We start from the raw sequence: 23,307 nt of genomic DNA, 5'->3' as shown, positions 1-23,307 counted from the left end.
TCTACAATAAAAAATACAAATAATTTTTTCTATCAAAACAAACCCACAGTTAGTGTCTTTGAAAAAAAGGAAAACTGTGTGAATTTGAAATATTTGTTAAATTATTATGTGTCTGTATTATAGATGAATATATTGTAATTTCTTGTTTAGACATTAAAAAGGAATTAAATATCATTTAGAACTTAAAGTAAAATGTGAAATAACAGATAGATTAAGTCCAGAAGAATTAAAAGAAGATAAAAAGACTTGGAAAAGGATTATTTGGCATTATCTTTTTAGGAAAAAAAATAGAAGAAATAAATTGATAATAAAGAAAATGAAATAAGTGGATCCTTATTTGAATAGAAAAATGAAAGAATTTAAAAAAGAAATATATATAAGATAAATGTATAAACAAATGTGTTGTTCATTTTTTATGGTGAGGAGGTATTTCAAAAAAGGGATATGTATGGTAGAAGTTGCTGAATATAATTTATAACAAGATTTTATTAACAAAAGAAAAATTAGTCTTATTGAATTTAAGAAAAAGATTAAATTAGTATTGAACGTTGCTAAAGGATTAAATTGACTTCACTCAAGTAGTATATTACATCATAATATTAACCCTGATGATACTCTTGTATTTTTCTTCGACAATAATAATAAAATTAGTGGTAAATTACCTGATTTTGGAAGTGCAAGAAACATGGATGTATTAGTAACAATTATGATATTCACTAAAGACTTTAAAACTCCTGCTAATATGACTCCTGAAACTCTTAATAAAAAGCATTATAAAACACCACCCGTTATCCATTCATTTATAATACCAATATTTGAAACAATTAAAATATGACCAACCATAGTCAAAAGAACTTTATAAATTCCCTTAGGTTATTTGTTGATGTTGTACTAGAAAGAAGTTATACAAACATTTTTTCGTATGAACCAAGTCTTAAACGTCTCATTGAAATGTGTTGGAAGCAAGAACTTAAAGAGCGATTTGTTTCATTTTAAATAGTAACTGAATTGCCGAACCACCTACACGTATTAGACTTAATGATATTTATAATATTCCTTCAAGTGAAAAGTTCAATGATAACTAACATAAACCCAAAAAAATTCATAAGAAGAAAAGAGAATTATACTTATTAGTTAAAACTTGTTAATATTTTTGTGATTGAAAATTCTTTTCATTAAGAAATAACAATTTAATTTTAAACAGAAATCAAAAAGAACTTAAATTAAATAATAATATATTCATTTGACTTATGCATAACACTTCTAAGACTAATATTTTTATTTTTTATCTTTTGGTTGGGTATTGTTTTTCATCAGAAATTAAAATATTACAAATATCAGACATCCATTATAATAATGCATTCAATATCGATTATCCAAATCAATGGTGCCAATCAAGTGACTTAACTCCTAAAACTGATTTGAGTCATAGATATGGTATTATTAATTGTAATCCCCCTATTGATCTTATTGATGCTGTTTTTGAACATTCATCAAAACAAGCAAAATATTCGGCAATAGTATTATCAGGAGATATTTGCTCTCATGAATTAACAGACTCACTTTATCGTCAATGTAATGAAGTATTAGTTAAGAAATTGAAACAATATTTTGGTACTACTCCAATTATTTTTGCAATGGGAAATAATGACACACCAACTCCAAAAAATATAACATGCTCTGATCAATATTATGAATTTTTATATAACAAATTTGTTGATTATATTCCAACAAATCAAAAAGAACAATACCTTCGTAATGCATGTTATAGTCAAACTGTTGATGGTCAATTATATATTGTTATTAACACTAATTTATTAAATCCATTCCAGCACAATGACTGTGGTGTTTTAGATTGGTTAGAAAATCAACTTTCTATTGCTAAAGCATCATCACTTCATCCAATTATTGTTGGTCATATTCCACCAGGAGTTTCTTCTTATGACCTTAAAGCACAACTCAAAGAAGAATATCAAAATCGTTTATTTACAATAATTAAGAAATATAAATCAACTATAAATTCATTATTACTTGGGCATATTCACCGTGATGAGTTTAGATTACTTCCATCAGAAGATCCAGTTGTTATGTTAGTTGCTATTGGAATTAGTCCTGTTTATACTAATAACCCTGGATATAAAATCTTTTCAACAACACCAAATAGAGCAGAAGGGTATATTGACTCAATTCAATACACTATGAACCTTAATGAATCAAATAATCAAAAATTCCCAGTATGGTTTGAACCTTATTCTTTTATTTCAGAATACCAAGTAAAAGATATTTCTATTTCATCATTACAACAAGTTAAATCTTTAATCTTTAATGATGTCATGAAAGGGTCATTGTACCGATGGAGAACTGTTGGATTATATGATCGTAATGAAGTCCAAATTAAATGTGCTATAACAGCTACTTCAAAAGAAGAAATGTTACAATGCACTAAATCACCAACTTGTGTTGGTTTAAAATATTAACAAATAAACATAAAATAAAAAGTTAATTTAAAGGTTAAGTTTTCTCCTTTTGTTTTAGTAATTTTGATAAATTAATTCAAAGAAAACATATTTTGAATAATAGTTAGATATTTCAAGGAAATCTCTGGACGTTTTAATTTTAATGCAGCAGTTAATAATTCATTTTCTGCAGTCCATTCTTCTTTAACAAAAGAAAAGTGTTTAACTTTTTGTCTTTCTGTTAATCCTTCTTCATTCTCTTTTAATAATAACTTTGCTTTATTTAACACTTCTTTGTCTTCAATAGCTTCTTCAAATGGTTTACCCCCACTTAACTCAGCAATAACAGCTTTATTAGGAACAATTAAAGCAACAACAAAGTCATGAAAAGAATCTGCAAAAACACAAATATTGTCAACTAACTTATTACTACTATATTTTGATTCAATCAATTCTAATGAAATATATTCTCCACATGGTTGTTTAACAATATTTTTCTTTCTATCAATAATACAAATATGTAAATCATCAGTTATTTTTGCAATATCACCTGTACAGAACCATCCATCTTCAGTAAATGCCTCTTTATTTTCTTCTGGTCTATTGAAATATCCTTTTGTTACAGGAAGTCCTCTAAACATTAATTCACCATGAGGAGGATGATCTGAAGTCATATGTCCAAGTTCTGGAACATCTCTTAATTTAACTTCATACATTGGAAGAACAACACCAATTGATGCAACTGTTGGATCTCTATGTGGCATTGCACATGCAGCACCACAAAGTTCAGTCATACCAAATCCTTGCATAACAGAAACATCAGGTAAAATTGCTTGAAGGAAATATTGTAATTCAACAGGAAGAGCAGAGCCACCAATAACAATTGCTTTTATATTAGTACCAAGAAGAGAACGACATAATGGTTTAAAAATCATAGCATCAACTAATTTAACTAATGGCATAAAAAGATATGGTGTTCTTAAAGCATAGTCAACATAACATTTTCTTTTAATCCAATAACCAGCACCAAATAATATTTTCTTAAATTTAGGTTGCTTTTCAACAGTTTCTAATATTCCTTTACGAACTCTATTAAATACAGTTGGAACTCCAATCATAGCCTCAGGATTAAATTCAACTAAATCTGAGTTACAATTAAAACATCCTCCGGAAGTTAATGTTCTAATTCCAGCATATCCAATAGTACCAAAGTCCATTAATAATGCAAACTCAATTCCAATTTCAAATATATGTGCTAATGGTAAATATGCAATAAATCGTTCTCTATTAAATTCTAATACATATTTATATCCACATGATAACATTAATATTTGTTTTTGATTTACTAAAACTCCTTTAGGACTTGAAGAAGTACCTGATGTATACATAATAATTGCAAGATCATCTGCATGTACTTCTGGATATTCTGTTGATTCTTCAGATAATAAAAAGTGTTTAAAGCTTAGTTCATCACTTTCTTCTCCATCAACATTAATTACTTTAATTGATTCTTTAAGATGAATTTTTGGTAATCTTTTTGCTGTATCTTCTGATACAACAATTGCTTTAATATCAGTTTCTTCTAATGCAATTTTAACTGATTCATCTCCTAATGTAGCATAAACAGTAACTATAACAATTCCTTGACGAGTAGCAGCAAGTAAGAAAGCCATCCATTCATATCTTGTTTCACAAAAAATACCAATTTTATCTCCTGGTTTATATCCAGCTAATCTAATTCCATTTGATAATTTATTAATCATATGATAATATTCAAAAGAAGAAAACCAGTGATAATGTGACATTTGATACTTAAACAATGTTTTTTCTACTTCTTTACCATTGACAACAACTGTCATTGTTTTAAATGGTACGACTTTTTCACATGTTCTATAACCAACATATTCTTTTTTATTTTCTTTTGTCATTCCCATAACTAAATCATTAATAGTATTATACCCTGGAATATTGTAGTCAATTGGTTTATCTTCAGCTTTATAACCTCTTAATATTCTAGTTTCTCCTGGTTTAGCTTCTCCAACCCATCTTCCATTAAATTCTTGTGGATAAGTTTTGGGTCTTAAATAATACAATATAACAGAAGTGACTACTAAAATAACAACTGTTGTGATAAAATCCATTTTATTTTATTTTTTTTAGTTTATTACCTTTTATTTTTGATAACCCTCATAATCTTTTCTTTTTTTATCATTTCTTTTTGTCTGTTTATGTCTGATATTATCTTTTTTTATGTTTTTCTTTTATTTCAATATTATTTATTTACTATTTGTTTCTCTTCTTAAATGAACTGTTGGTTATCTCTTCTTTGACTGTTGGTTATCTCTTCTTTGTTTGGTTTTTTTTTTTTTTCTTTATATTATTAAATATAACTTTTTTATTATTAAATATAATGTTAACACTTTGTATTGGTAAAAATATGCTATTTTCTTTACTTGTCTTTGTTAAAAATAGAATAATGATTTGAAAAATTTGATGAATGATGAATTGTCTATTTAGCTCCACATCATTCACGGTAATTTTTTTAAGATTAAAAATATATTTAAAAGTTCTTCTTAAATATCGTTATATAAAACAAAAATAAATTTATTCATTTAAGTTTAGAAAGAGCATAAGCACATTCAATCAAATGAGTCATCATATGATTAACATCAACAACAAGTGGTAATCGAGATGCTAAAATATATGTCTCTTGTGAAAATTTTTTAATTTTACCAACACATTTAATATATTGACCGACCCTAATTAATTAATTAATTAAACACTCTTTTTTTTATTCACCATCAACAGTCATTAAACAAACTCAATATTTTCTTCTGTTGAATCTATTTGATATACCCCAACAACAACACTTCCTGTTGAATCATTAATTGTATATCTTTTAACATCATTTTGTATATCAATATTTGTTATTCTACCACAAACAACAACAGTATTTAATACAACTTGTTTATATGTAAATTGTTTTTTGTTATTAGATTCAGTATGAATAAAACTTAATGCAGTTAAAGGAAATACAACACTTTTATTTTCTGTATTTTTTCTTGGTGAACTTTGTGTAAATCCACCAGTTGTTTCAGTATCAAAATTAGCATATGCCATTAACTTTTTATCTTCTCATTTTTTGAGATTTTTTCTTTTTATTATTTTTTATTTTTAAAGGGTTTTTTTTTAATATTTTATTTTTAAATAAAAAACTCAAATAGAAATATAATGGGATATACAACAAAAATAACTAAAGTAATAGATGAATTAAAATAATTAACAATGAGTTTAAAACATTGTGGGGAATCTATCACAATAACATTTTAATTGTTCACGTACAAATTCTTCTGTAACAGTCATTAACCCAGGTTCTAAAGTAGAACATCCATGTTTCTTTTGCATATCACCTTCACTTAAATGTGCTTTTAAATTGTTTTGAGTAATTTCAGTAAATGGTAAATCAAAATGTTCATGAATTTTCTTAATCATTCCAAATGGATCTTTAGTAAATTCTTTAAATGAAACATCATAAAATTGATGTGCTCTTTCTGGTTTTTCTTCAACCCAACTATCTCTAGCAGCAATAGCATTTTTTAAACATAATTGTGTCATATAAACAACTGTTTGGTTTAACCATTCTTTATCATTCATTCCAACATCTGTTGGACACATTAATTGTGTTTGTTTATATAAATGTAAACAACTCTTAAAATTACTAAAAGGATCTCTATGAATCCAGACAAACCTTCCATCAGGGAAGGTTTGTAAAAGATTTTTCATAAATGCAATATGTTGGACATTCTTTAAACATAAATATTCATCATCTTTAACATTATTTTCAACCATATCAATTTTAAATATATCTCTTAAAATATCATATACATATTGCCAATCTCTTTTAAATATTTGTTTACGATATTCTTCATACCTTGGAATAGCACATGCTTGTGCAAAAGAACATCCTAACATTTCCATTGGGAAATAATCTTCTTCAGGTTCATCTACTTTAAATCCATGAGTTGTATCTAAATCATCAGCGTTTCCATTCATCCAAGATATAATCATTTCACAAAATTTTTTTCTTCCTTGTAATGACATTGTTTTTGTTCCTGGGAAAAATTGTTGAAATAAAGCAATTGTTCTTGCTTTTTCTCCACATGCTAATAAATGATGAAGAAATGTTGTTCCACTTCTAGGAAGTCCAATAACAAATAATGGTTTTTTAATTTCCATTGTTTGAATTTCTGGTGTTAATTCAATTTCTTTAATCATTCTTACACATGCCATTAATTTCATTGCAAATTGTCCACAAAATGGTAAAGAGACTTGATATGATACTAACAATGGATTAATCCCTGCAAACATTGGAATAAACCCTGTTTGAATTGGTGAACCTTTTTCAAAATATTTCTTTGTTTCTTCAATATATTTAGAATACTCTTCTTTTCTACTTGGATCAAGATATTTTAACATTAATATTCCTGTTTTCATAAAAATATTCCATTGAACTGAAAATGATAAATCACTTAATAACTCAGCTCCATAAGGAGATGGATAAGTTGGTTCATATAAAGCAACATTTTCAAATCCTTCAGCCATGAATGAATGAATTTATTCTTTTTTAAGTTCTTATGAAACCTGATTTTTTGTGATTTCTTTTTGATTATTACTTATTTACTCTTCTTATTTATTTATTCTCGTATTAATTGGTCATCTCTTCATTTTCTATTTAATTTCTTCTTTTTATTATATTTTATTATTATTATTTCTTTCTTTTTTACTTCTTTAATATATTTTTCTATAAAAAGGGTTTTTCCTTAATTTTTTTTTTAAATTCGTCTTATGTTCTTTTTTTTATTTAAACTATATCTTTATTATTTTTTTATTATTTTATATCATTTTGTTGTATTTTCCTTTATGTTTGCAAATCTCATTTTTATAAAAAGAATTAATGAATTTTTCACTTGAAATTCCTTCAATGTTACTTCATTTTTGCTAATTTTTTTTTTAAATTATGAAAATGAGGAATGTTCATTTAAATTAAAAACAAACTTATTATTCTTCATTTAATTAATTTTTTTTTTATGATATTTTTATAATAAGAATTTATATTTTGTTTTTCTTTTTGTTATTGAATCTCAAAAAAAAAAATGATAAAATAAAGAAAAGTGTCTTTTAATAATTTTTATCTTATCCTCATAAAAAAAGATAATAAAATATAAATTGTTGAAAAATACTTTAAATTAAAGTCTTTTTAAACAAAACCAGGTGGTGGTGTTTGGTTTTGTTGTGAGGTGTTTTGATTCAAACTTTCATTTTGTGCTTCTTCATTTATTAGTCTTTGTAATTCTTCAACTGACATTCCCATCATTTGAGCAACCATCCCAATCATTGGTCTCATCGATGGATTATTTAATAATGAACGAGCCATTGAAGACATTCCATTTTGACCTCCAAACATTCCCATCAATGAACTAATGTCAATAGTTCCAGGATTTGTTCCTTGGCTTCCTTGAGTAGAACCAACTAAATTACTAAATATATTAGCGAAAGGATTTGGTTCTTCATGTCTAGTATTTTGTGAGTGTTCTTGTTCATTTGAATGAGTTTCATGAGAATCTTTTTTTTCTTCCGTATTTTTAGGTATATTGTCTTCTTTAGGTTGTTGTTCTTTTTGTTCTTGTTGTTGGTTAGAAGAAGAAACTGGAGGTTGTTGGTTTTGAATAAGACATTTAATTTGTTCAAGATTACTTTTAAAAACAACATTATTTGGGTCAATAATAAGAGCATCTTCTATTGCTTTTTGTGCTTCAGTGTATTTATGTTTTTTTGTTAAGGCAATAGCTAAACGAGCATATGCCTTAGCATAATTTGGATCTAATTCAATTGCCTTTTTTGCGTCTTCAATTGCTAAATCATTTTCTTCAATTGAAGAATAAGCAGCAGAACGATTAGAATAATAAACTGCTTCTTGATTTAATTGTATTGCTTTTGTGTATTCATCTATTGCTTTGGAATAGTCTTTAGCATTTAGATATTCATTTCCTTTTAATTTATGTTCATCAGCCTTCTTTTGAATATCCATATTTTGTTCATTTGGTTTCATTCCAACAAAATGACATTTTTTACTGTAATGAGTATCAAAATATTGTTGAGCCGTTTTCATTTTAATTTCTCTTTGTGACTGAGTACAGTCATTAAAAAATCCTTTTTTTTCTAAGTTAGTTATAAATTTTTGGTATAAAGGATTTGTAGTTGACATTTACTTATTTTGTTGATTTTTTTTTATATTTAAATGTATTAATTAAATATAATTTATAATAAACTATATTATTGTTTTATATTTTTTTTTTCTTTGAAGTTTGTTTTATTAACTTTAAAATAAGATTGTATCTTCTTTTTCATATGCAAAGAAAAACAAAGTTTCAAACAAGAAATGTACGTGTCCACGGATCATTATCACAACAATCCATTTTAATGGAAACATATAATGACATTACTAAAGTTCCACCAAAAAAAGAAACATTACAAGAAATTTTTAATGGAGAAAAAGTAAAGTTTATTATTTCTGATAATTCTTCAAATCAGTTAATGAGATTAATTTGTTTTGATGGAGACGTTTTGATTCCGATGGAGATTGTTAATGAAATATTTCGATCTGAAAGGATATATGAAAAAAATCCATTTTTAAAGGTAGAAAAGAAAGTTGTTGTTATGTTAATTCAAGCAGTATTATTTAATAGAAAATATAATTTTAATGAGATGAAAACAAGTGAAATAATTCAATTTATTTCATCATTACCATTTGTTAAAATTATAAGAGAAAAAAATTTAATTAGTTCATTGGTTAGTTGTATTGAACAAAAACAATTATATTTTGAAGAAGAAATTGAAATGCATATGGTAAAAGGATTAATAGAAATGAATGATATTGATAAAATTAGAATAGTTGCTAAGTCATTTAAAACACCAACAGCAATAAAAAAGATATATTCATTTTTATATACACTTAATCAAATTAATATTCCATCAATTTCTAATGAACATTTATTTCTTATTGGACAAATGGCAATTGAAAAAAAAGATATGAAAATGTTTAGAGGATTTATAAAAGAACAAAATGAAAGAAAAATTTCTAGCTCAGGAATTTTTTTATGGAAAATGTGGAATATAAATGAAAATTCAATTCAACAAGGACTTTTTGATTTATTTATTCAAACACTTCAAACATTTAAAAATGAAGAAAATGATATGTACTTTTTAATTACTATTGAAGAAGTAATTTTACATGAGGAATATTTACCTTATTTATATTCAATTATTAATCAAGTAATTCTTATATTAGATACTCGTTGTACAATAACAAATTTATATCATTGCATTAAAATTATTTCTCATTTTAGTGGTACTGAAAAATCAAATGATTTAATCATTAAAAACCATTGGTATGAATTAATAATAAAAAGAATTACTGGAAAATTAGAATTAGCACCAATTGCTCTTCCATTATTAATTAATATTCTTTCTTCATTTCATTGTTGCCAAAATCAACAATTAGATTTAAATTCATTTTATAGTTCACGTCAAACTTATCAATTATCAAATTTACAATCTCAATCTCAATGTTTAATAAATAATTCACATATAGAAGAAGTTTTGTTATGTTATTTAACACAATCAAAAGATAACCCTTCAATGATATTATCTATTCTTCAAGCTTTTGATATGGTTTTTCATCATAAAGCAGTGGATATTTCATTTTCAAATTTTATTTTACCAGCATTAATTTCATTGTGTGATGTTTTTGAAAATGAAACATTAATAATTAATCGTTCATTAAATCTGTTTTTCCAAGTTGAATTAAATCTTCAATCATCAATTAGTGAAACATTATTACTTCATTTAAAAGATATTGCAATAAAATATATAGATCAAGGAGATATTATTGAAATTATTTCTCGTATATTATTTATTTGTGTCACACAAGATAGTCATATAGCAACAAATAATAATAATATTATTTCATTAATTACAACAATTTTAAAAACTTATACAAATTCTCCACAAATTATTATGTCAACAATTAAAACTATTTCATTTTTATGTAGTAGAAATATGTCTAGTAATTATTTTCAACAAGAAGGTACTTCACTTGATGTTTCTATTGCATTAAAAATGGCATTAGATGATTTTGATAAATATAAAGATCAAATATTCTTTGAAAATTTTGTTGAAGAATGTAGTTTTATTCTTGGATTAACAGCTTCTGTATGTGAAGATATAGATACTTTAGAAAATTGGTTAGCCTTAGTAAAAGATGTTAGTTCATATTTTCCTAATTCTATTAAAGCAAAAGAAAGTGGTAATGTTATTTCAGTTGAAATTAATGAAAGGTTACCTTCAAATATGACAAGGAATGAAAGGAAGAATTCACAATTGATTCATTCATTATTAAAACAATCAGGTAACAAGTCTTCTGTTCAAATTTTTAAAATTATTAACGAGAATGTTCAACTTTTAAATGAAGAAATAACTAAATTAGTATCAATATGTAATGATTTTATTTCATCTAAAACACTTCATAAAACAATTTGTTTAATTGCTCTTATTAATGCATTAAAACAAACAGATATTGCTCAAAACTTAGCTTTAGAATTAACTAAAACTAAATTTCTTGACCGTGCAAATAAAAATGAAGGTTCATCAAGATATAAAATACATCTTTATATTCTTCAATTAATAATTCAATCATATTCCAATTCTCTTTGTATAGAACAAGAATTATTTGTCTTATATGATTTATTTAAATCGGATAGAACTATTGAAGAATTATTAAATAAATCAAAGAACCTTACTTCATTTTATTCAAGTCTTCAAACAATTAAATCTCAAGAATCTATTAACTCATTTTTAATGTTATTACCATTCCAATCTTTTTCTAATAAAAGTCTTATTGATACATATTTATCATATTATATTAAATTATTAAATGTAAGTATTGAAAGAGTTTTTTCATCAGAAAAAATAAATGAAGATCTTATCTTATCATTTTTATTATGTGGAATAATTTTAGCACCTGCTTATGTCTTAATTTATCAAAACCTTATTATTCATCTTACTACATTAATCATTGGTCGTTTACAACAAAAACAAGTAGTTCAAGAAGACATATTCTTAGTTTTATCACTTCTTTCTCTTTCTTCTTCTTCATATGTAAAACAATCATTTAAATCTCATAAAGACCTTGAATGTTTATACAATTTCTTCGATGGTTGTCATGATTTAAGGTCTGTTGAAATAGCAAAAAAATTAATTGAGAAATTTTCATCTTAGAATTTTTTTTAGTTTTCCTGATTTAGATATTTTGAATAGTAAATTTAGGATTAACTATTTTTAATTCATGTCAAAATTCCTTTATAATTACCAATCATAACAATATATCTGAGTATTTTGTAACCATAAATTATCTTATTATTCTTCTGTTATACATATTTATAGAAATTATTATCTAAAAATACAATATTCTAAAGAGTTCTTTTTTCACGTTAATGACGACAAACTTTTAGTAAAAATAGAAAACAAAAAGTTAATCAAATATTTTAACCCTTAAATCTTTAAAAAGTTAAAAAATGAGTATATTCGTTGAAGATACTATTCAATCACTTACCCTTTTCAGAAGAATTAAAACTATAATAAAAGAATTTGATTTTGATGAAGGGATAGATTTTGTTGTCAAAGGAAACCGATTATTTATCCAATCATTATTACAAGATTATTTTGAATTAAAAGACAAAGACTTTTCATTAAAAGAACAAATTTTAAAAACTTTTATTTCTATTTGTAAAACACATCACTCTACAAGTCCAAAACAATTTGAAACTCCTAAAAATTATGTTTTTTATTCAGAATGTGAAAAATATATTGAGAGATGGTGTGAAATTCTTTCTACTAAACCAAAAAGTGTAATAGAAAAGTATATTTATTTATTAATTGTTCAATTTATTAATGAACTTGTAAAAAGTAAACAATTATCTCTTGTTAGTAAAATTATTTCATATGAATCATTAACAATAGTTTTTTCATTAATTCAAGATGAATTTAAAACATCAACTATTTACATAAGAAATTGTTTTAGTATTTATAATGAATTGTCAAGTTATAAATTATATGAAGAATTAAACCGAATTATTAGTTCAACATTTACTTTAAATTTTATACAAAATGTTCTTCTAAAACAGTCAACAAAAGACCTTTATGTGTTTGTTTCTGAATTACTTTATGACTCTATTAAAAACCAATCAAATGGTATTATATTTTCACAAAATGTTAATGACTTTCTTCAATTAGTTCTTGATTCATTAGTTAAACAACATGTTGAAATTAATTCATATTTAGAATTTGATGAATTTTCTAAATCTCTTAATTCTATAACTAAAACTAATGGTGCATTAGTAAGTGTTAATTTTAATTGTTCTCCATCTGTTTCTGATACTTCCCTTATTCCTCCATCACGTTTGTAATTATTTATTAGCTGTCTATTAACTGTATTAATTTTACTTTTTTTAAGTCTTATGTGTTTTACTTTTATATAATTCTTCTTTCTAAAGAAGAAATAAAACTATAAAACTAATATAAAACTTTTTACAAATGAAAAGTTAATTATTAGTTATGCAAAAATTAGTTAGTAAATCCTCCTATAATATTTCTTTCATATGACGATCACTCAATGACTAATTTATACAGATTAAAGTATAGTGTAGTTGTATTTTATGTTATTTTATATTATTTTAATTGAAATAGTTGCATTAAAGCAAATGTAATTAATAATTATTATAATATTAATATGATTTTAGTATCATAATATTTTATTTTCTCTGTTCAGAAAGAAAAAAAGAAATAAAAAGAAGAAAAAAGAACTTAATAATCATACAAGATGTTGTGGCTTCTTTTACTGTTCCAGTTAAGTCTTGGTGATTTAACATACTGTGAAGTACCTGAATTCACATTCAAACCAGTTGATGGATATAAACCAATATTACTTCAAATGGTATTTAGACATGGAGATCGTTCTCCATGGTTAACATACAAAGGTGATCAAGCCACATATAATTGTGATATTTCACAACAACTTAGATTTTTGTCTGCACAAGGAATGGAATCGTATGAATTTCATCATATTAAAACTGAAGTAGATAAAGAAAAAATGGTTTTTGCTAAAGATAATATGTATGGTGGAAGTTGTCAAATGGGACAATTAACTCGTAAAGGTCTTAATCAACTCGCCACATTAGGAGATAAAGTTAGAGCTAATTATGTTGGAGATAATAACTTTTTACCAACATATATGAATATTAGCGATATTTATGTTCGTTCTACTAAAGTTTGGAGAGTTATCCAAAGTGCTGAATCGTTCCTTCAACATTTATACCCATCATATAGTCGTGATCCAGATGCAAGAATTAGAATTAATACAGTTCCATCAGAAATTGAATACGCTGTATATAATGACCATGGGATGTGTCCTAGAGAAGCAGAATTAGAAAAAGAATTATTTGATAAATGGTTTGTCGAAGAATTAAATTTAAGACATAAAGAGCCATATGCATCTATTCTTGCTAAAGCAGAAAGATTTTTTGGTGTAGTTAATTATAACTGGTATGATTCATACTTTGATATTTTACAAGAAGTTCAATGTAATAAATTAGAATGGCCTTGTATTGACACAGAATCAGGAGAAAAAGAATGTTTTACAGAAGAAGAATTTAATAAATTAGTTGAATTAGTTTATCATGATGGAGTTTACCGATTCTTTGATAATGACACTATTCCATTAGCACGTCTTGATGCTGGATGGTTCTTAAGAGATATTCTTAGTTTCCAACAAATGAAATATGAAGGTAAAACTAACGTTAAATACACGCATTTCCATGCCCATGATACAACCATTTATCCATTAGTATCTTTATTAGAAGGAGATTATTCATCATGGCCACCATATGCATCATATATTATATTTGAAATGTATGAAAAAGAATCAGAATATTATATTAGAGTAGGTTATAATAATAAACTCTTGGACCTTAATTTCTGTTCAAAAGATGAAAATGGAATGTGCAAATGGAAATCGTTCTTTGATCATATGAGTAAAAAGGTTCCAAAAAGTTCAGACTGTAATGCCAAAAATCAGTAATTACAATTTTATTTCTTAATAAAAATTAATCAATTCTCCATTTTATTTTAAAAAAATATTAAATAAATAATTCCTACTACTATTACTAGTAATAGTATCATACCACAAAAACTATCAGGAGTATCAGTTCTTTTAAAGACAAACACTTTGTCAATAGGATCAATAGGATTATTATAATAAATTATTTTATAGATATTTGTACTTGAATTCCATTTTCCATTCTTTGTTTTTGAAACAAAAATGAATGTATCCTTAGAGGAAATATATTTGTTTAATTGGGATTCGTTGTGATAAGTAATCTCTTCATAAATTTCATTTGAAATATTATAGTGGTGTCTTGTATTCTTCTTTAATTGAGTGAAATATTTTGTCAGTGTTTTTTGATGTTTTGAGTTAAATTTGTCCTTAGTTTCTAAACAGAATAAACAGATTCTTTCTGCTATTGTTTGATTCTCTAAGAAATCAATTAATTTTCTTTCATCAATACTTTTATAGACTTCTGAATTTTCTGTCACTAAAAAATTAACAGAACCATTAGATTTGAATTCTAAATCATAAATAAACATATCATCAATAACAGAATAATGTTTTGCTTTCATTTTACCATAATATATATTTTTATTTTCCCTCAATTCCCAATTTAAAAATAAACGTTTCATAACAAATTTTGTTCCAAATTTATAAAACACAACTAAATCTGTTTGATGAATATGCTTTTCTAAACATTCTTTAAAAAGATTTTTCTTAAACCCACTTATGTTAGTATCAAATAATGTTTTAATTACTACACAATTATCTTCTAAGTTAAATGAAGAGAATGTAAATCTTTGAAATTTTGGGTTTGTCAATAATTTTTCAGGGTCTCTAAAATACCCATTTCTATCTGGATTACAAAGTTCTGTGTCTATATTTTCTAGTTTTGTTTCAAAGTTTTGAGTTATTTGTTGAATTTTGTTTTGAGTTTGGGATATTTGAATAACTTGTTTATTTAATTTAGTTATTGAATCTAAAATTTGTTGTTGTTTTAAGTCTAATTTTTTTAAATCCTTTTTATATTTTTCTAATTCTAATAACACTGATTTATTGTCTTGTTTTGTTTTATTTTCAAATTGTTTAATTCTTTCTAATGATTTTTGTTTAAATTCTTTCAATTCCTTTATTTCATTGAATATTTGTTTATTTTCTGGATTATTTTTAACTGTTCTTATATCATTATCAAAGTCTTTAATTTCTTTCTTAAATTCATTAAACTGAGTTTCTAAATTGCTAATAGACTTCCTTTGTGTTTCATTATAAGTTATTAAAGAATTAACTTTTTGTTCCAAATGTATCTTTTTAGTTTCCTTTGACTTTTCATATTCTTCTATCTTGGTGAGCTTAATTTTTTTAAGGTCATCTGGAGAGCAAGGTAAATTGAGACTCATATAATAAAATCTATAAAATTGAGTTGTTAAAATATACTGCTTCTGAGAATGATGCAAAAAGTGTTTAATTTTTATAAATAACTTATTTTTTGTTATTTTAAAATAAAAACAAAAAATAATTAAAAAGTATTTTTGTTATTAATTAATCATTTAAAAATAAAAACCATATTAATAAAAGATAAAAAGAGAAGTACTAATATCAATAGTAGTACCAATATTAGTGTTGCTTTTTATCTTTTCCTTTTGAAGAATTCATTAATGAACGTACAACTTCAATGAAATCATCTTCATTTGGGAAAGGGTCAAAAGTAAGAAATTCACAATCATTTCCAGTATCTTTCCAAGCGATATATACTTTACCTTCAAAATCTTTTTTAATTTCTATTAAAGAGCTTATTTCTATATCAGTAATTCTCATCATATCAATAATCATTATACTTTTTAATGTTATCATCATTTGACAATCTTTTTTTAATATCGACTTAGCAAAACTTAATGGTTTTCCAATATCAGCTCCATTCTTTTTTACATTATAACTAAAATGTGTTGATGTTCTTCCTTTTCTAATAAAGAAAATAACATACATTTCATACATAACTTTTTCCATTAAAGCACGTGAACTAAATTGATATAACCTACTTTCTAATTTTCCTTTATCTCTAAATCTAATGTCCATCATTAATGAAATTGTTGTAATTTCTATTTTCTCTATTTGTTCAAGATTAATTGTATTTTTCATAATTCCTGTTATTGGATCAATGTTACATAAAGACGCTAATGTTAATCGTAATATCCTTTCTTGACTTTTTCCTTTATTATTAATTTTTGTTACTTTAAATTCTCTTCTGTCAAGTGCAATACTTTCTTCAGGTAACATAACATTATCTATTCCAAGTAATTCTTCTAATCCAACACAACTATCTACAATAATTAATTTTTTTAATGCTTTTGTTTCAAATAATGCTTTAACACTTGTTATAAACTTCTTTGCTTTTTTTCCCATATGAAAGAGAATAACTTGTTTAACCATTTTACGTTGTTTATAATCAAAAACATTATTTCTTTGTTCAAAACAATACCAGAACTTTTCTTTAAGATTGTAATTTACTCCAGTAAGATCAAATAAAATAGAATATTTCCCATTTATTTCTTTTAGAAATAATTGTGCAATATCTCCCCATTTATTAGTAAAATAACGATTAATTGTATCGTCTTTTTCTAATATTTGAAATAATGAATTAACAATAATATAAATAACTTGTGCTCCATCTTGTGCTCGTTCAATATAAACAGCTTTTCCAATCTTAAGATATTCAACTATTTTTTCACACATCCCTCCTAATTCATCTTCACTTACATCAACATTTAATCTATTCCCTAATTTCTTTTCTACAATAAGAGGAGATGGACCAAGTAAATCTGCGAATTCATTTAATAACCAAAATAATTCTAAGGGAGTTAATTTTTTTCGTTCTTCTTTTTCTTTTGGTCTTCCTTTATTATCTAATGCATTCATTCTTGGTGAAATTGTTCTTTTTGATGCACTTGTTCGTGTCCATAATTTATTTGGTGTTGGTGATTGTTTTATTGGACTAGTTGTTGGTGGATTACTAGGAGACGCAGATAAATTGATTGGTAAAACTACATCAGGTGAATTTGATTGTAATGACCCACTGGATTTATTTCGTTCTGGAATACAACCGAAATTAGACACCCCTGGAGACTCACTATGGCTAAGTCTAATTTCTTTAGTACTACTTGGTCTTGAAATAACATCTTCACTTGAGTCATAATAATGACAATCAATAGGAATTACAGGTGAAATAATGTTTTGTGGAGAATTAGATGATGGTGACTTTCTTTCTTTTAAACGAGGAGATGATGGAGTTTGTGATTCTTCATGACGAGGTGAAGCAGAAAACCATCCACCACTTCTTTTACTTTGATTACTTTCTCTTGGAGATGCAACATGGGGAGATATGGTTTGTTGTTCTTCAACAGGTTTTTTATCAAATGAAACAAAAGTAGCACGAGCCCTTCCTTTAACAATAGAATTTTTAGGGATTGCTGGCATTGTTTTACTAATTTCTTTTCTTTCAATAGTTGGTTCTTTCTGAAGTTCTTTAGCCTTTAATAAAAGTGAATGTAATTCAAATAAATTATTCATGTCTGTATCTTCAAAAGATTTAAATGTATGTGATACAGGTGAATTAGAAGAAGTTTTAGTACATAACATTTCAATATCGTTATTTAATTTTGCAGACATTTCAATAGTGAATGGAATAGTTTGTTTAAAATATGGTTCTTTTGTTGATGTTACATTATTCGCAATATTTTGAATTATTTTTGTTATTAATATCAAATTTCTTCTACAATTTGGTTGAATTGGATGTGTCATTTCAATACCTGAAGCTTCAGGGGCAGCTAATGAAGGACAAATAACACGAAGGAATAAAAATCCACCAACCATTGTAAATGGAAGTAATTTACTTTGTGGGAATTTATTTTGAGAGTGTCTATATAATTGTTTGCAAATTTCTATAATTTGTACTGGTAAGTTATGAAGGTTTGACTCAATTGAACGAATAAATTTAGTAGTATATGCTTGTAAAAGTTCTGTATTTTTTGCAATAAGTTGAGGTGTTAATGATGGATCTTTTTGTGTATCTATTTCAAGTAAATGAGGACATACATTTATTTCATTAATTACATTTTTTAAAGTTGTACGAAGAAAGGGTCTACAACTACTTTTAGCAAAGTGTGTCATCATTCTACTACAAAGATTGTTTGACCTAAACAATGTCCCTTCTGAATTGGATTTATCAAATTCTTCCTTTTTATGTTAATGAATATTATAATAAATTAAATTGTAACAAACTTTTATCATTACTTCTATACATGGAATAAAACGTCCATGAAGAATAAGTAGATCTACAATTATTTTAGTAAAACCATCTTGTAATTCTGGTGGTAAGTTAGTCCCAATGTAAATCGTAAATTCAAGGTCATTCATTAATCGATAAACTAAGGAAGCATAATGATCATAAATATCTTTGAAGTGATTATTTTCAAAGGTAATTGTTAAGTCTTGTGACATTGATTTGGTATTGAATAACTATTTAATAGATAAGAAAAAACTATTTTCATTTAACTTTATGTGTTTTTTTCTTTTTTTTTACTCAAAAAAAATGTTCAACGAATTATTAATTTCTACTATTTTTTTTCCGTATAGATTAACACTCTTTTATTCAATAAGCACAAAATTCCAGTATTTATCGAAAATTAAAACGTTATATTCTTTTAATTCTATCTTAATTTTTCTTTACAGAAAAAATTCAATTTTAAAACTCAATTCTCACGTACACAGATTTGTTTTCCTAAAAATACTTCTTTTTTTATCTTTTTCTATTTTCTCTCTTATTTTATGTTTTTTTTCTTTTTCTTTTTTTTTTGTTTTGAATAAAGTAAAACTAAGAAAAAGAGATGGAAGTGAGAGAAGTAATTGAGAAAGAATTTCTTGACAATTATAAAGAAATGAAAAGAATGGTAGATCCATTAGTTTTCGGTAATTTAAAAAGTGAGACAGAAATGCTTGTAAAAGATGCAAGAATCATATTACATAAAGAACGTGTAATTGAAGAAGGAAGAGAGGTGATTGAAGAAACAAAAAGAAATGAAGAGGCAGAAGAAATATTGAAGAAAGAGATAGTGAGAGACAAAAGGAGAGAAATAATAGAGAAAGATGAAGAATTACAAAGAATGGAAAAAGAGATTGAAGAATTGAAAGCAGAAGGTCAAAGAGCAAAAAAGTTAAGAGACATGAAGAAGGAAGAATTAGAATGTGAAAAGTATGGGTATAAGACAGAAAGTAAGATATTAGAAGAATTAGAGTTTGTTAGAAATAAATAAAGAAAGAACAAAGAATAAAAAAATAGGATGAAGAATGAATTAATGGGGAAAATGATTAAGATGAAAGGAGATTTAGATGAAGGGATTTTGATTTGCAATAAACGAATTATCACATTCAACATGAAAGGGATGAAACGAGAGGAAAGGAAAATATATTTAAGTGAATTAATTATAAACGAATGGACAAATGAGAAATAAAAAGGGTATAATTGAATGAGTTGAATAAAAGAAATGATTTTTAAGAAGACACATAATTCATAGATAACTTACAAGAATAACATTAATGAAATATAAGCATTAAACATAAATAAAAGTTACGGAGAAAACAAGTTAAAAAGAAAGAGATGAAGAAAAGTCCGTACAGAATTATTACGCATTGGTAAACATAAAAAAAGTGTATAACTTCCAGGAGTAGTTATAAAGAACAAATAAATCAATAATCAATCAATAAAATAAAAAAATATAAATTAAACTCATCAATTAGAATAGAAGAAAAGTGTAGTTAATAAAAAAAAACATAAGAATAAAAGAAAATAACCAAGACACAAAGAATAATAAAATTAATCTAAAACAACACAACCATATTACGTTAGTGAAATATGAATAACTGAAGTAAAACAAAAAGAAAAAGAAATATCAATTTTGATTTATGTTCTAATTAGATTTTCATTATGTTTACAATTTAATAGGATTAATTTTTCAACATGTGTCATCCCCATTAAACATTGAAATAAATTCTGTTAGGATATAACTGAAAAATAAATTATTATATATTTCAAATATAGGATTAAATATTTATTGAGAACTTGTTACTTTATTTATTCTTCATATTTTAGAATATAAATTTTTTCTTTTTATAATAATTTATTGTATTGTTTATATTTATTATATATAAACATGTTTTATTATATAAAATATGATTTAATTCATCTACTTATTTTTAAAATGATATAATTTTCACATTGAATAACTATTAATTTATTGATACTATCTTTTTCTAATTGACTATACAGATGTTGATACTCTATTTTATAAATATCAATAATAATGATATAATATTATAATATGTTTTTGATATAATAAGGATGTTATTGATATTTTAGTTAATAAAAACCACTGATAAAAATAATCTAGAAATAGTTTTATTTGACATATGAAAACAAATAATAAATACATTATTATTAGAGCAATTATTGAATAATTTCAATACTAAACAACAACTGATAGTCAATGTAATACTTTCAAAATTTATATTAATTAGAAATAATAAAATTATGATTGGAAACAAAACATAACAGCTTACGTTCAACAAATCAATTCAACAGAATAATTTATTTAAAAAATAAATGGAATGTGTACGTTGTTTGAATTTTTTTTAGAAAATAATGATAAAATATTTAAGAGCCTATGTAAATTAATCAATAAAAATATATCACTTAGTTAATAAAATGATAAATATGAAATTAACAAACATAGGGTGACAAATTTTTGTTACACCAATTATGAGTATCTAATTCAAAATACTGTTATTACTATAAACGTTACATAATATTCAACTAAGAATATTCATTGTCAGTTATAAAACAATAATAGTATGATATTCCATAAAACTGCAATAATGAAAATGAGTTGTTTTCAAATAAATTTACAACAATATAAGAGTCTATAAATGGTATGACTTTGTTTATTGAAGAAACAATATAATAAAAATTTTAGAGTCAACAGTAATATTGAAATTTTTAAATGAATAATAATGGTTTTTAATGGTAATTTTGGTATTAATAATTAATATTAATGAGTCGGAATTTTTTAATGTTTTGAATTGTAGAATTATTTTTTAAGTAGAACAATGAAAATATCATTTTATATATTAATACGAGAAAAATACTATAAAAATAAAGAATTACAAAACAATGTAATAATACTTTATACTATTCAGTGTTTTATGTATGATTATATAGAATAATTATATCAGAAAATAAAATAATAGTTATAATGATAACACTAACAATGAATAACAGAGCTTTTATTAATAAATATGTTTATTTAATATAAAAACAATAAATAAGAATCTTTGAAATATCAAAGATAGTTATTATATCATAAAAGTAATAAACATATATATTACAAGGGCAACGAAAAAAAGCAAATAATTGAAAAAGAAGAGAATGAATGATATAAAAGAATAAAAATAAAGTAAGAAGTAGAATAAGATGAAGAAAGAATAAAAGTAGAAAGGAGAGAATATAAAAAGAAAGAAGATAAAGAGTAATAAAACAAAAGAGATGATAAAAGAAGAAAAGAAAGAAAAAAATAAAGGATGCAAATTTTATTGAAACAAATAAAAAAAGCGCAAAATTTAATGATGCAAAATTTAATGATGCAAAATATTTAGCAACATATTTTATTGATGCAAAATATTTTGAAATAAAAATAATTCATCATTTGATATTATTATATTTGATAATAAATTATATTATATATTAAATACATCATATTTCTTTATTATTTATCTTTTCTTTTTATTATTTCATATATTAAATTATTATTCATTCATTTATTATTTATATTTCATTTATTAAATAAAATGAAAATGAAATTGTAAAATATCAATTAAATATTCATGAATAATTTATTAATATTTAATAATTGAAATAACAAATAATAAAGTAACAATAATGATATATTCATTTTATTCTTTATTTGATTTGTTCAATATTAGATTATTTTATTTCATTGTCATTTCATTGTCTTCATTATTTCATTATATTATTTCATATTCATTTATTATTTTTTAAAATCAAATAAACAATAATATTGATATTCATTCATCATATTCATTTAATATAATAAATATACACAACATTTCAGAATAAAGAATGAATAATTAAGAATGAAAATATTGATTTATTCAATATTTTATTCAACATAAAATCAATAAAACATATAATTTGATAATACACAAATGAAATAATAAAGAAATATACAATACTCAAGAACTAATAAAAAAGAAATAAAAAGAATAAATGAATATAAAATTGATAAATAATAGAAGAAAGAAATAGAAAAACAACGAAAAACAAATAATATAAAAAGAATATAAAGATATAAAAGAATAAAAATAAAGTAGAAGAAGAATATAAAAATAATAAAACACAAAGAGATGATAAAATATGAAAAGAAGAAATAAAAAGTGTATTTTTAATGTAAAAATTAGAAATATTCAATAATAAGTGTCTAATTTAATGATTCAAAATGATTAATATTGTTTTATTGAAAAAAAATATTGTATTATTTTTTATGTTTATTATTTATATGTATAATT

General features: G+C 24.2%; 11 protein-coding genes across 11 annotated transcripts; 5 read left to right on the top strand and 6 right to left on the bottom strand.

Annotated features, from left to right (window-relative positions):
- Nucleotides 1–1,250: 1,250 nt before the first annotated feature.
- EHI_147020 (ser/thr protein phosphatase family protein) lies at nucleotides 1,251–2,477 on the top strand (the record flags this gene model as incomplete). The annotated part of the gene is made up of 1 exon (XM_644619.1): nucleotides 1,251–2,477. The coding sequence occupies one exon, from the start codon at nucleotides 1,251–1,253 to the stop codon at nucleotides 2,475–2,477; it is 1,227 nt and encodes a 408-aa protein (XP_649711.1).
- Nucleotides 2,478–2,548: 71 nt separating this feature from the next.
- EHI_147010 (long-chain-fatty-acid--CoA ligase, putative) lies at nucleotides 2,549–4,597 on the bottom strand (the record flags this gene model as incomplete). The annotated part of the gene is made up of 1 exon (XM_644620.1): nucleotides 2,549–4,597. One exon carries the CDS (start codon nucleotides 4,595–4,597, stop codon nucleotides 2,549–2,551), a length of 2,049 nt encoding a protein of 682 aa, XP_649712.1.
- A 467-nt stretch (nucleotides 4,598–5,064) lies between these two features.
- Nucleotides 5,065–5,576, bottom strand: EHI_147000 (uncharacterized protein; the record flags this gene model as incomplete). Its single annotated transcript, XM_644621.1, has 2 exons — nucleotides 5,065–5,215; nucleotides 5,278–5,576. The coding sequence occupies 2 exons, from the start codon at nucleotides 5,574–5,576 to the stop codon at nucleotides 5,065–5,067; spliced, it is 450 nt and encodes a 149-aa protein (XP_649713.1).
- Nucleotides 5,577–5,747: 171 nt separating this feature from the next.
- Nucleotides 5,748–7,058, bottom strand: EHI_146990 (uncharacterized protein; the record flags this gene model as incomplete). The annotated part of the gene is made up of 1 exon (XM_644622.1): nucleotides 5,748–7,058. One exon carries the CDS (start codon nucleotides 7,056–7,058, stop codon nucleotides 5,748–5,750), a length of 1,311 nt encoding a protein of 436 aa, XP_649714.1.
- A 655-nt stretch (nucleotides 7,059–7,713) lies between these two features.
- On the bottom strand, nucleotides 7,714–8,721 carry EHI_146980 (uncharacterized protein; the record flags this gene model as incomplete). The annotated part of the gene is made up of 1 exon (XM_644623.1): nucleotides 7,714–8,721. The coding sequence occupies one exon, from the start codon at nucleotides 8,719–8,721 to the stop codon at nucleotides 7,714–7,716; it is 1,008 nt and encodes a 335-aa protein (XP_649715.1).
- A 143-nt stretch (nucleotides 8,722–8,864) lies between these two features.
- Nucleotides 8,865–11,792, top strand: EHI_146970 (uncharacterized protein; the record flags this gene model as incomplete). The annotated part of the gene is made up of 1 exon (XM_644624.1): nucleotides 8,865–11,792. The coding sequence occupies one exon, from the start codon at nucleotides 8,865–8,867 to the stop codon at nucleotides 11,790–11,792; it is 2,928 nt and encodes a 975-aa protein (XP_649716.1).
- A 296-nt stretch (nucleotides 11,793–12,088) lies between these two features.
- Nucleotides 12,089–12,979, top strand: EHI_146960 (uncharacterized protein; the record flags this gene model as incomplete). Its single annotated transcript, XM_644625.1, has 1 exon — nucleotides 12,089–12,979. The coding sequence occupies one exon, from the start codon at nucleotides 12,089–12,091 to the stop codon at nucleotides 12,977–12,979; it is 891 nt and encodes a 296-aa protein (XP_649717.1).
- A 413-nt stretch (nucleotides 12,980–13,392) lies between these two features.
- EHI_146950 (acid phosphatase, putative) lies at nucleotides 13,393–14,649 on the top strand (the record flags this gene model as incomplete). The annotated part of the gene is made up of 1 exon (XM_644626.1): nucleotides 13,393–14,649. The coding sequence occupies one exon, from the start codon at nucleotides 13,393–13,395 to the stop codon at nucleotides 14,647–14,649; it is 1,257 nt and encodes a 418-aa protein (XP_649718.1).
- Nucleotides 14,650–14,696: 47 nt separating this feature from the next.
- On the bottom strand, nucleotides 14,697–16,073 carry EHI_146940 (uncharacterized protein; the record flags this gene model as incomplete). Its single annotated transcript, XM_644627.1, has 1 exon — nucleotides 14,697–16,073. One exon carries the CDS (start codon nucleotides 16,071–16,073, stop codon nucleotides 14,697–14,699), a length of 1,377 nt encoding a protein of 458 aa, XP_649719.1.
- Nucleotides 16,074–16,290: 217 nt separating this feature from the next.
- On the bottom strand, nucleotides 16,291–19,170 carry EHI_146930 (Ras GTPase-activating protein, putative; the record flags this gene model as incomplete). Its single annotated transcript, XM_644628.1, has 2 exons — nucleotides 16,291–18,906; nucleotides 18,952–19,170. The coding sequence occupies 2 exons, from the start codon at nucleotides 19,168–19,170 to the stop codon at nucleotides 16,291–16,293; spliced, it is 2,835 nt and encodes a 944-aa protein (XP_649720.1).
- A 386-nt stretch (nucleotides 19,171–19,556) lies between these two features.
- On the top strand, nucleotides 19,557–19,982 carry EHI_146920 (uncharacterized protein; the record flags this gene model as incomplete). The annotated part of the gene is made up of 1 exon (XM_644629.2): nucleotides 19,557–19,982. One exon carries the CDS (start codon nucleotides 19,557–19,559, stop codon nucleotides 19,980–19,982), a length of 426 nt encoding a protein of 141 aa, XP_649721.2.
- Between the last annotated feature and the right edge of the window lie 3,325 nt (nucleotides 19,983–23,307).

The sequence above is a fragment of the Entamoeba histolytica genome, genomic scaffold (genome assembly GCF_000208925.1).
Source record: "Entamoeba histolytica HM-1:IMSS scf_1104750518531 genomic scaffold, whole genome shotgun sequence".
Lineage (NCBI taxonomy): Eukaryota > Evosea > Mastigamoebida > Endamoebidae > Entamoeba > Entamoeba histolytica.
This window is presented reverse-complemented; position numbering and strand designations above follow the sequence as displayed.